Source organism: Gouania willdenowi, chromosome 3 (genome assembly GCF_900634775.1).
Source record: "Gouania willdenowi chromosome 3, fGouWil2.1, whole genome shotgun sequence".
NCBI lineage: Eukaryota > Metazoa > Chordata > Actinopteri > Blenniiformes > Gobiesocidae > Gouania > Gouania willdenowi.
The window spans coordinates 33,737,643-33,750,961 of NC_041046.1; the positions used below are offsets into that span (position 1 = coordinate 33,737,643).

Sequence of the window (13,319 nt, forward strand, 5' to 3'; positions counted from 1 at the left end):
ATTTTGTAAATAAGTGGAATAAAACAGTATTTAATGTCTCCAGAATAGATTTATTTCTATAGTTTTTATCATTTACAATAATTTCTCTCCTGATGTGGGACCAACACTGACTCCTGTATTTTCATTTCATGTTTTAATCAAGATCACTTTATCATCATTTGGCGTGTGTTTGGTGTCATTTTGTGTGTTGTGTTTGTTCTTTTTATTATTCAGTATAATTTTCTCTTATTTGTGTGTTTGTTGTTTTTGTGTTTTTGGTATTATTTAATTAATTCTCCCACTGTGTGTGTTTTCGGTGTCATTTGATTATTTTGTAGTGACCCCGTATATATTTTTTTCTCACTTAGTGTGTCTTTGTTGTCTTTTTGTGTGTTGCTGTTAATAGTAAGTATTTTTCTCTCTTACTGTGTGTGTTTTTGGTGTCATTTTGTGTATTTTGTTGAGTTGCTGGTAATATTTAGTATTATCATTTTTAACTAAAAATAAACATTATAAACCCCATGCTTTCATTTGCTTAATTTCCTCTCTCTCTCTTTATTTATACAACATTCAAATTCCTTCACGAAATCCAGAATGAATGTCTTTTATGGAAGGGAATGACATCTGCTCCCCTGGTGGGCAAAATCAATCCCTGCCATTTCCATTAATTCTGGATTTCTGGAATCACTTTCAAGGAATGTGACAAAAACTCCAAGTCCAAGTCTAGAGTCACTGAGCCTAGAGTCCAAGCAAGTCCGAGTCTTTTTTTGATTTCATCAAGCCGAGTCAAAAAGTCATAAAATCGAGACTCGAGTCCGAGTCTAGGTTTCCCATTACTCTCAAGTAATAATAATAATAATGCATCAGTTTTATATAGTGCTTTATCATAGACACTCAAAGAATAATGCCTTAATTCTGTAAAGCGACTTTCACTCCACACTTAGTGGTGGTAAGCTACTATTGTAGCCACAGCTGCCCTGGGGCAGACTGACGGAAGCGAGGCTGCCATAGTGCGCCATCGGCCCCTTCGACCACCACCAACACTCACCCACACACTACATTCATACTAGGCAATGTTGGTGAAGTGCCTTGCCCAAGGGCACAATGACAGATACCACTGGGGTGACTGCCACCCCACTGTGGCACCTGGAATTCTCAGTGGTCTCCCATCCAACTACTAACCAGGCCCAGACCTGCATAGCTTCCGAGATCTAACGGGATCGGGCAATGACAGGCTGGTGTGGCCACCACCAAAGTAACACCTTTAGTGCCATTGTGTACCCCTAGGAGTACACATCCCACCATTTGAGAAACACTGGTGTAGTATACATATTTTTTTCTGAGTAAAAATATTTGTACTACTGAACTAATAAAGAGACAGAATGTTGACAGTTTTTTTATGCATCATTTTCTTCAAGCTGATACATTTCTCTAACACTATGGCATCTCACCGATTTGCATACGTGGCCATTCTTTTTAAAAGTATTTTTTTCATAATTTACCCCATTGCCTTTTTAAAATCTAATTCCAAGATCCAAACATCCCTCCTGTGGAGTGTGTTTCCAAGTATCTTGCTTGGTGAGCTACTGGTAGACAGCGGTGCACTCGGACCTGCTGAGTTTAATCATGTTTGTATTATCTGCTCTAATCAAACAGTCGCATCTCTCCTTTCATTTTGGTTCAAACACTCACCGACAAAAGATTTTACCCTGACTGTAGATATATATAATCGTGGTTGACAATGTAAACATTCATTTTTTCTGTGCTGTCGAGTGCCCCATTAGAATTCAGTTGTTAACTGTCAGAAAGTCAGAAAACATACAAGCTTATAGATAGAAAATGCATTACCGGTACAGTAGGAGAGTGATGAAAACATAACAAATTTCTTAATCTCCATCTATTAATTGATTATGTTATTGTTTCTCTAATGCATTTAATCTATCATGTCTGCATGTACCCCTATTTGTCTAAGCACATGCAGCACTGGTGTCTAACAGGGCAAAGTGGTGGCATTGACAAATGGCTGCTGTAGTTGCTACAGAGGAAATTGAAGCGTGTTTGGCCACAACTGTAATGTAAGCAAGTGATGAATCGCCACATTCAACACTGCTCCCATGTTGTTGTTACTGTCAGAAGGAAAAAACGGTGTTTGGACTTCCTGCCACATAACCGCTTTGAAAGCAGTGTTTTTGGACTTAGTCTTAATCTGTCAGGGTTCCTACAGCTTTAGTCAAATTAAATTCAAGACGTTTTAAGACTTTTTACTGCCATTTGAAAATAAATTCAACACCATCTTCACAGTTAATGTAATTGGGGGGGGGGCAACAACATCAATTACATAGGGTTAGGGTATTTTTTTTCTCGAGTCTAGAGCAGCGGCCCCCAAAGTAAACAAACAAAAATACACAAAAAAACAGACTAAAATAATCAAAATAACTCCAAAAACACAAGATGATTATAAAAATAGCCAATATATAAAACAACACCCAATTTCACTTATGACGTCACAAATGTAGAAAATTTTGTGTGCCGGTGGACACTCAAGTTACCTCATATGTCGTAAAAACACTGCAAAAGTGGATTTTTCATAATATGTCTTTTCCCCATGTTGTTTATGTTTTTTAAAAACGAATGTTACCATTTATTTTGAAATGTAAGACTAATTACAAACATGAAAATTTTTATATGTCATGAATTGAATGCCTTTTAAGACTTTTCAATGATCCGTGGGAACTCTGTCTGTATATCTAATTTAAATTTAGTCATCAGAATGTGTTTCAGTTAACTAAAATCACATTCAGTCGACTGAACTAAAAGAGAAAAAAAATATGTTGACAAAAAGGTGCTTTTGCTGGATTGTACTTGCGTATGCGTTTGTGATGTGTGCTAATAAGAACCTTGAAAAAAAAAAAAAAACATCTCTTTAGTTACAGCTGGAGAAATAAATCAAGACAACTGTAGGTAAACATTTCATGGAAAGGTCAGCACTTTAAATCATTACCTTGCAAAGAGAACTGAGGTCAAATCCAAATGACTGAGCGTTACGAGAGCCCGCGTTCATGTAATTCCCCATCAGCAACACGAGCTCCAGCAGGCGTCCAAAGGAGCGGCTCTTTCTCACCTCATCACAGGCAGCATTCACCGCCAGGATGTCTGGCCGTAGGTTGTTCACCTGCTCGTCAAACTGAAGCCGAAAGAGAATGTGGTTGAGGCGAGGACGCAACCTCTTCACAACGCTCATCTAAAAAGAAAAAAATAAAGTGGAAATGGTAGAAAAAGGTGAAATGTGGAGATACGGCAAAGGAAAAACAAGTGCAAAAATAAGTTAAAAAAAAAAAAAAGGTACAATTTGTACCTGACACTGTCAGTATTTAAATGAACTTCAAACTTTAAAACATATGCACTCTACTTTTGCACGCACGGACAGCCAGTGTATTCTAGAAAAGTTTGTCGCACTAAAATGTTGAAAGGTGCTGTTAAACAATAGTTATAAATGTTGGCAGTAATTTGATTTGGGACCAAGGTCTGCTAAGTTAATTGTGTCCATATAGGGTAAGTGGTGGAGGGGGTGGAATATACAATAGGCTGCCTTGGATTACCACTCTTACACAATTAGGGCAAATTGGAAAGTATTGCATTGGATCTTGTACCTGGCTAGAGCAGTGTTTCTGTATGTGTGTGGGGTGGCAGGTCGGGCTCCAACAGCTGGCTGTGTGGTTTGATGTTCTCCATCTAGAGTCTAATTATAGCTACAAGTCTACAGTATATAGTATTTCAGGAAATGAGGAGGAGAGTAATATGAATGTGTGTGTGTGCGTGCGTGCGTGCGTGCGTGCGTGCGTGCGTGCGTGCGTGATATGAGATAAACCAAATGAGATAAACCAAGTACTCAGGACACTTCAGAGAAGACCAGATAATAAGAAAAAAGAATACAATTCAAATACACAAAAGCACTTTGAAACACATGTTTATGGCAGGTTACAAGAAATGGAGCAAGTTTATTGCCAAGTTATGTGCTTTAAAAAATCATAAGGTAAAAGATAAGAAATTCTGTTGGCATAGAAGATTTTTTGGTCTTAATATAAAATGTGTGTGTACTGTATAATAGAGCTACACAATTAATCAAATTTTAATCGTAATCATGATTTTGGTTGCCATGATTAAATTAAGGTTATTCGCATATGTGTAATATTAATAATATGAACACTATTAAAACACTAACAATCGCTGGGATAACATTACAAACGCTGTTAGGTTGGAAATAACAACATCAAAAGAGTGAACGAGCTTGTTTACAGTTTTATACATCTCGACCTATGATCCCTATGCCTTACGAACAGTAACCGGGGGGAATGATTCACATCCCTTTGATCTGAAAGACACTTTCATGTCCCTATTGCACCTCAGCGCAGGCGATGTCTTCGCTTTGCCTACAGAGGCGGACACCGGCAGTTTCGAGAGCTCCCCTTCGGGATCACCCTCTGCCCATGGGTCTTCACTCGTTGTGTTCCCCCCTGAAGTCACGTGGGCATGAAGGTGTTGCCACACCTGGACGACTGGCTAATCTGTGTACCATCACAAGATCAGGTGGTCCAGGATACATTCAGTCTCTTTGCCCATGTGGCCCAGTTGGGCCTCAGGGTCAATTTCAAAAAGTCTTGCCTCAAACCCTCTCAGAGGACAAACTATATTTCGGGATGATTTATGGATACCATGACTATGAGGACACAGCCAATCTCTCACCGGGTAGGAGACGTTCTCAGTCTCCTCACACTCTTCCAGGTGTTGCCATATGTCAGTTTTCTGATGGAAAACCATTTTAGATTAAAAATTATTCTGAAAAAATTTATTCTGTTGAATAAATCGCTCCATAAAAACTTAGTAGGTTAGACATGAATTTAAAGCTGTTCCAGAGTGAAGTCTGAACCTTTGTGATTTAATTATATTTTATTGTGATTTAGTTATGTTTTTATAATGCCTAAGTGAATTTGATGCTTATTTTATTAATGGGATTGTAGTATCTTGACTGTTAGATACACCAGGCCATAGTTTTACATTACTTGTACATTACATGATAATAATGTTGATAACTGTTGTTCAAGTTATGTATTTTAAAGTCCAGAACTTTGTTTATCTTACTGTAATTGTATTTTCTACGGACACCAGGAAGAATAGCTACAGCTTTCACTGTGGCTAATGGGGATCCTAATAAATAAACACCCTGATAAATAAACATTCTGCAACTTTTAGGCAAGCTGACATCCATGACAGCTGTGGTCTCGCTGGGTCTGCTACTGTTGGGCCCCCCCCGCAGAGGTGGCTGAACGGCTTCCACCTGGATGCAAAGCGGCATCGTTACCGGAAAGCTCAGGGTGTCACGACAGTGCCTCTTTGTCTTGATCCCTTGGAAAGATAAGGTTAAGCGTATCATTGGGCGTGTTCCCAGGCCGCCGTGATACCGTCACCACCGATGCCAGCCTCTCCGGGTGGGGGGCAGTCTGGCTACACATGACAGTTCAAGGACGGTGGTCTTTGCAGGACAGCACCGATCACATCAATTTGCTGTAACTGCGAGCAGTGCACCTGGCTCTCTAGCACTTTTTGCCATACCTGAGAGGCAGACACTCGTGCTGGCAGACATCAGCTCAACTGTCTTCCACATAAACCACTAAGGGGGACCAGGTCTGCCTGACTGTTGCAAGTGTCTCATCGCCTTGTCTGGTGTGCCGCCACTCATCTGGCCAGTCTGAGGGGCCATGTATCTACTGGGGGAGCTGACACAACTTGCCGACACCCTTTCCCATCAAAAGCCTTTACCGGGAAAGTCTTTTCAGCAAAGCAGGGGTCGATCTCTTTGCTTTGAAGGAATCAACTCACTGTCCTCTTTGGTTTTCATTGAGGGAAACCACCAGTCTTCTGGGCCAAATAGCCTTTCCACCGCTATCTTTGATTTTGCAGAATTGTCAGAGGGTTCTTCAGGAGGGCAGATCCATAAGCGATCTATGTTGTCTCCCCAAAAGGAAAGATCTGTTGTCCCAGCAGGGGGGGGTCAGTTTTGGCAAAACAATCCTCACCATCTTCGCTTATGTGTTTGGCCAGTGAAAGGCCTGAATCACTACTGAGCAGATGTGCAGAACCTGTCAGGCAGACCTTCCTGAATGCCAGAGTGCAGTCCACTCGGCTACAGTATGCCAAGAGGTGGAAGTTGTTTGTGGAGTGGTGTGAAAACCATGGGGAGGACCCAGTGCTTTGATCGGTGCCCAAGGTTCTGAGTTCCTGCAGTCTCTCCTGGATAAGGGTCGGGCTCCATCCACCTTAAAAGTTTATGTGGCTGCAATATCGGATCGACATGCTAGGATAGACACTGGCACAGTGGGGGGCCACAACCTTGTGGCTTTGTTTCTCAAGGGGGCTCTGAGGCTTCACCCCCCAAAAGCTCCACAAGCCCCTGCATGGGACCTGCACTTGGTGCTGAATAGCTTGTGTCAGCCACCCTTTGAGCCCCTTGCAAGGGCGGAGCAACAGTGGGTGTCGCATAAAACTGCGTTTTTACTCGCCATCGTCTCGGCAAAATGTGTCGGTGGTGAGTTTCATGCATTGTCTGTCAGCCCATCATGTCTAAAGTGGCACCCAGGTGGGTCAGGTGTCATGTTAAGGCCTAACACTGCTTTTATTCACAAAGTGTTGTCCAGTTCAAATTTTAATCAGGTTTGCACGATATGATGTGCCATTGGGAGAAAATGGGACCAGATCAAAGCTCTTGTGTCCGGTCAGGGTCCTGAGATTTTTTATTAAAAGCACTGCAGCCACTCGTAGGTCTGCACAGCTTTTTGTTTGTTATGGGGCTCACAACAAAGGCTCTGCTCTCTCCGCATACCTCACTGGATTGTAGATATAATTGACCATTCGTATCAGGTGTCAACCTGCCCTATATCATCGGGCATGTGTTGTCATTCTACCAGGAGTGTGTCGACATCTTGGGCTGCCCTTAAGAGAGTGTCTTGCTGCCTCATGGATGACGCCATCAACATTCTCCAGGTTCTACAATGTGGATGTCGCTACTCCTCATCAACTGGGCGTGGTCCTTCAATCTTCGGAGGCTTCTCAGTAAGGTTGGTGTCTGGATTTCCTCATGACTACGCTGGTATAAGTCATTCAGTGCTTTAAGCACCGCCTCTGGCGGTCAGCAGGGATGAAATAGAACGAAAGTTACGAATGTAACTGCAGTTCTATGAATCCCGAATGACAGCCGGAACTTATTACCTTTCTTGGGTCACAGGTAACATTGTTGATATGCAAACTCGAACTGCACATAGGCGAAGGAAACATTCAGTGCTCTAAGCACCACCTCTGGCAGTCATTCAGAATTCATAAAACCATAGTTATATTTGTAACTTGTGAATATAATCATGATTACAATATTGATTAAAAATAATCGTAATTGTCATTTTGGCCATAATTGTACAGCTTTTGACCATAATCGTGCAGCGCTACCGTATATATATATAAACATGAGAAAAGTCCTTATTCAGCGTGTAAGAGTCAGTTGTAAGCATCAACAACAATTGAGATCAGTTAAAAGGCATTAAAGAAATCCCCCAAGATTCTGGCTAAAGTAGAACTATATTGTTTAACAGTCTTTGAATTCAAGCATTAACTGCAATAACAACCACTGTATTACAAGAATATTACGTGTAAGTAGTGCTACAATGCACATTAATCTAATTAATCTGACTAAATAAGCTACTTAATGTTGAATACAGAGAACACTGATTTCGTCAAACAACTTCAACACAATTAACATTAAAACCTAAAATTAACATTAATTAACATTAAAACCTAAAATTAACATTAATTAACATTAAAAATGAATACAACCGACGCATTAAATAGAAATCTCCCAAAATGCAAGCCCTACAACATAATCCAAAGTAGGTGTTACATTCCCGATCTGCAGCACAAAGGCAGAGTTCAGATCCAATGTGAGCATGGCTGGAATTGAAAACGGAGGAGATAAAGTGCATGTGTTTGCACAATAGTAAATTAAAAATTCCCTTTGAACCCAAGCTTTTCAGAGAGGTGAAAGCACAGAGGGCTTCTTGGGCCCACGCAGGCACAGCAGTGAAACAATAATATAGAAGCAGGCTCTTCTGGCTCTTCTTTGTTATCCATCTCCCCGATGAACCACATACAATAGCTGAGCGTGCTTTATTTTTACCCCCTCCATCATCCACTTAGTCACTTTCAGATCTCTTTCATGAGTAAATATAAAACACGAGACAAAAGACTGTAAGTAATGGGAAGAAAGAAAATAGCTGCAGCTCTCAAGCATAATTTAGAATCAATTTCCTTTGATAAGTAGTTAGGAAATTGATGCATGGACAGTAGGGGGTGATACATTGAGTTCAGGATAAGACACAAAAATACATTATTTTATGTATTTATCATTATTCATCCAAAATGCATTTGATTTTCAACTCTGTGTGAGCTTTTCAAGTTTCAAACTGAAAAAAAAATAAAAAATAATAAAAACAATAAAATGAATATGATGTTATAATGGGTGAAGATATTTGCTGAACCAAAAAGCTCTCTTCATCTTGTTGTCTGATCCTACCGTATATAAACTGTTGCATGGAGGTCTGGGGCAATACCCATAGCAGTCATCTTATATAAACTTAAAAAAATGGCAGTCTGAATTGTGCACAACGTAGGCTATAGGGACCATACCAATTCACTGTTCTTAAAATGTAACACTAAAACTTGATGACTTGATAAAAAATGAAATCTTTGTTAATAACATATAAGGCCAGAAACAAACAACTTCCAATAAACATTCAACAAACATTTGCTAAAAAAGAGGGAGATACTGCCTAAGGGGATCACTTAAGCTTGTACTACCCTTTAAAGTCAATGTATCACACGAAAAGGTGTCAACCTATGAAATAGTCTAGATAAAAACCTGAAAAGTGCTACCAGTCTGCAGGTATTCAAAATACATTACAAGAGAAGTGTTTTGGAGAAATATGCAAATAACATTCGACCATTGCTATATATATGTAGCACTGTGTGTAGTTTGTGATAATTCTGTGTGATGTCAAAATGTTCTAAAAGGCTTTTCTCTTCTTTTCTCTTGTTGATGTTGCTATGTGTATGTTTGTAATAATAATTGAATATGGGGTAGGCACCTATAAGCTTTCTTGCTTCAGCCTACTCCTTTTAAACTTGCATTAGCATCTAATGATGTATCTAGTGTTTTGTAAAAAAAGTATGAATGTGAATTGCTGAAATAAACTAAACTAAGACATTTGCTTTTTAAAATGCAAAAACTTAAAGTGCCCCTGCCTGAATTTTCATTGGAGTCTTGTCATTGACTATTGGTGTGAATGTATGTCTGCCAGTGATCTGTCTTTGCACGGCCCTTAGAATTGTCTGTCAATAGTGTATTCTGCCTTGCATCTGTAAACATTGGAAAAGACCAAACAATAACCCGGATAACAGCATTAGAGTTGTAAGTGAATGCATTACTCACCACAATTCCAAACTGTTCTGGCTCTGATAAATTGGAGTACTCATGTTTGTACTGGGCCAGTGCATTCAGCTGATCCTGTTCAGGAAGGTGCTTTACAAGATTCTACAAGAAAAAAAGTGGAAATAAGAAGGTACAGTGAAGAAAAAAAATAAGACAATTTCTTGAATAATTATCCTGGGTAAAACATTTAATCAAAGCCTTGAATAAATTATAACCTGCTAAAGATAGTTTAAGTCCAAATTTTCAACTAGATAACTTTGAACCCTCTTTTACCCTTTGATGCTGTGCAACAATTAGTGTTTGATGAGGTAAGATTCAGATTAAAGAGTAATGGAATTGATACTCCACTACATATACACTTGTTAGTTTCAGGTACTTGGCTTTGGAGTTGATACGTCTAATAACAAAGATCTTGCTTATGTACCATCATTTAATTTGTCTTGACTATTAGTTGGCTGCACTAATTAACAAGTGGAGTTCAAACATACATGTTTACAAGCATGTTATACTTATTAATATTACTTTATTGTTTGGTACTGGATCTAAAAATGTTCATATAGAAAAAACAGATGGACTGATAATCATCCTTTCAATACTGATGTATTTCTGTCTTTAATTGCCTCCTGGTAACTCACACACTAAGATTCCTAGTCTCCCATGGAGACTGACTGTGCCGTATTCTCCCTCATTGACTTGTGTCTGTCACTGCGTGCTTTCATGCCAGACACTCAACCTGGGTGGAGCAGTCCTAAAATGTGAATATTCTTAGTCAAATCTGGGCTTAAGTGCATTATTTCTGAGGTTGGAATAAGTGCAGCACCCCAGGAAGGTGAAAAAATTGCACTGTGCTTATATTTTTGACACCTGCAGAAAAAGAAATTGCTCTGTAAACCATATGTGCATCTGCAGAGCCTGCCTTCCTGATGAAAAAGAAACTGTGCGTGTTATGTTTATACAACGAAGCAAGAAACAGCTGTTAACGTTAACAGTCTGACAGTTAGTTTGAACTCTGTGACTAATTATTAGAATATACTAGTGGTGGGACTTGATAAAAAAAAAAATCTAATTAATTAGAGACTTTGCATTAAATTAATATAAATTAATCGCCGAACAATACTTGACATGAGAAGCAATGCTTTTCGGTTTAAATGGATTTTGGTGTATGCCTGAAGCTTAAACAACAAAATTGTGTTAACATGTTAACATAATATGCAAAATGAATAAAGAATGTTATGATTGCATTGTTCAAAAAGCACAAACCTAAATTTAAGTAAGCTATACTCGTGCTTTTCCGGATTTTTTTGTGAACTTCCTAATTCCTTTTGTGAATTAAAATACTTTTAAAAAAAAAAAAAAAAAAAAAAAGCACTTAATACAGAACATTCTAGGGAAGTGGAAGCAATAGTCCAAAGTAGTTAGAATATCTGTGGCATTGTTTGGTCTAAATAAAGCTAATTAATTTTGTTTGAAATTCTATGCATCGCAGTTCATAAGTTGGGTCAGACAATGCCATCTGTAGAACCGCCTCTAGCCCCGCCCACATCATCTACCATTGAGAGTGGTCGACAGTACAATAATTTATCCAGTGAGTTTGTTCATTTGTCAGTCTTATCTTGTGGAGTGGCGACATGATCTGCTCGGATTAGGACCATTGTCCATGCTAGCTGCTACACATTTAGCAGTGAGGTGGTAGTAAAGGCTGGAAGAGCTTCTATGATCGGCAAACTCTTTAATGGACAATTCGCACACAACTGGGCTTTTGTTTACCATCCGGTGGTTTATTTGTTTAATTATTTTTTTACTATAATTAATGCCCACGAAGCACAGCGACAACTTAACCTCGAGTTCTCCTGTTTCTTGTGTTGTGGTCTGTGCATCAGGATTATGGGTATACTGGAAACTCATTTTTTAAGAACGTGCATGTTTTGAGTTCAGACAGTAGTGAAGACAGATGTCTGTTACATATTCAGACAACTGCAGATTACAGACAGAGCGGAGAAGGTGCACACCTGTGTTAGATTAAGCACACACTGATGCGCTCTTCTATTGACATTTCAGAATGCGGAAAGGTAGGAAGTTTCTATTAGCTTAATAAAAGTGGGTTTTCCACACAAACGAGCATAAATGTTTCTTTAGTACAAGAAAAAAAAGATTATACAGTAACTGTGTTGGACTTGGACACACATTTGTTGATGTATGTCGGGTTTGGGTAATGCTCAGACAGAAACAAATGCAGCAAATTTGCGCTCTGATAAATACATCTTACCAAATAACTCAATGAATAGGGCCTTTTCAAATTAAAAGTGTCTTTTTCACAAATTTCAAGTGTTAGGAAAACCCCAGATTTCCATTCTGCCATTAAAAATTACATCTTGACAAAGTCCTCTTGATGTTAATGAATTGCATCAAACAGCCTTTATTTCACAGCCTTACGTGCGCTGAGTCTTTTGATGCGAAGTGGGCATATAAGAAGTATGGATGGGAGAATACACGTAAAAGAAACGTGCGTAACAGCATGTGCGTAAAAAAAAAGCTTAAGGGAGAATAAGGCAGCCTTAATATGGCTGACAGCAACAGGAAGCCCTGAACAAAGGTGGTAAGACAATTTTGAAGCAACTGTTTTATGGATGAATTTAATACACAGAGGCCTGAAAACAACAACCAAATAAAAAGAGCAGCTAAAAAAAAAACTTGACATAGGATTTAGAACAACATTGATTGACACTGGCACATTTAGAAATTCATCAACAGATGTTCTGTGTTGACAATTTTGTTTTTTTGTTTTTTTTTCTACCTGGAATACAACAGGCTTTATAGAAGCCTGATGCTTCACCCTCAGGTTACATGTGTTTAAGGCAAACAACTAACCAATAAATGTGATAAACGTTTGAGCATTTGAGAAAGAGCAGGGTACTAAAATCATAATTTCAATAAGAAGTTAAAAGGTATCAGGTCATGAGAATATTCTGTTCTGAACAGAATATTCTTTTAAATTCACCTGACCAAATGATAAGTCATCACAGCAAAAAAATTAGGAACCTCTTGTCATACCTGAATTATAGATTCACTGAGTTGATCTTCATCCACATGAACTATCATCCGACGAATATCCTCATAAGGCATTCGGAAAGAACCTAAGAAAATGGCTGGGGAAAGAGAAGGAAGCATCAAAAGCTGTTGTAAATGTCATGGTGATTAAGTTTAAGTTAAGGTTAAGTTTCACACTGCTGGCATTGAAAATGAAAGGAAACTTTAATTGCTTTAAAACTGAATCGCTCCGAACAGTTGCAGGCAGTTAGATGGATGTCGTAGATAAATAAAATTCAAAACGCATCCGTGTAAAAAATCAGTGAGACGTATAACTACTAGGAAAAACTGATCTAGGAACTGATACCGCCTCAGCTAGCATTAAAACCTTAAAGGGTAGCCATGTTGCAACATCAGCTGTGTTTTCTGTCTTAGCAAAAAATAAAAGATGTGCACATTTTCAAAAAAGCCTTTAAAGTTGTGGGTTAATACTTAGCAACACAAGGATTCATTTCATATATGCAGTGCATTTAAGACCACCGAGGCTAAATTCCATATCCATGTTTTGTGAATAATTGTAACATCAAATGTGTATTACGTCCCTCCCAGGGCATCTATACTATAATTTCAGGATGGTCTGTGTGTGTGCATGTGTGTGCGCGTGTGTGTGGAGCAAATATCTTCCCGACTCTGTGTGAGTTTGACCTGAAACTTAGTCAATGGCTTCCAAATACCCCGTGTGTGAATCTATTATTTTGGAGTAATTTGGTAATTTCCAAATGTT

General features: G+C 38.8%; 1 protein-coding gene and 1 pseudogene across 2 annotated transcripts in view; both read right to left on the reverse strand.

Annotated features, from left to right (window-relative positions):
- LOC114454694 (protein diaphanous homolog 3-like) overlaps positions 1-13,319 on the reverse strand; it is a 153,438-nt gene that overhangs the window by 78,521 nt on the left and 61,598 nt on the right. Inside the window, exons 18-20 of one of the 2 annotated variants that reach the window (XM_028435328.1) lie at positions 12,560-12,654; positions 9,509-9,610; positions 2,981-3,220 (exon numbers count right to left, since the gene is read on the reverse strand). In XM_028435328.1, coding sequence (XP_028291129.1) covers positions 2,981-3,220; positions 9,509-9,610; positions 12,560-12,654 — 437 coding nt within the window. The remainder of the gene's footprint in view (positions 1-2,980; positions 3,221-9,508; positions 9,611-12,559; positions 12,655-13,319) is intronic. The other variant, XM_028435327.1, reaches the window with a different exon arrangement.
- Positions 1,114-1,231, reverse strand: LOC114461342 (uncharacterized; annotated as a pseudogene).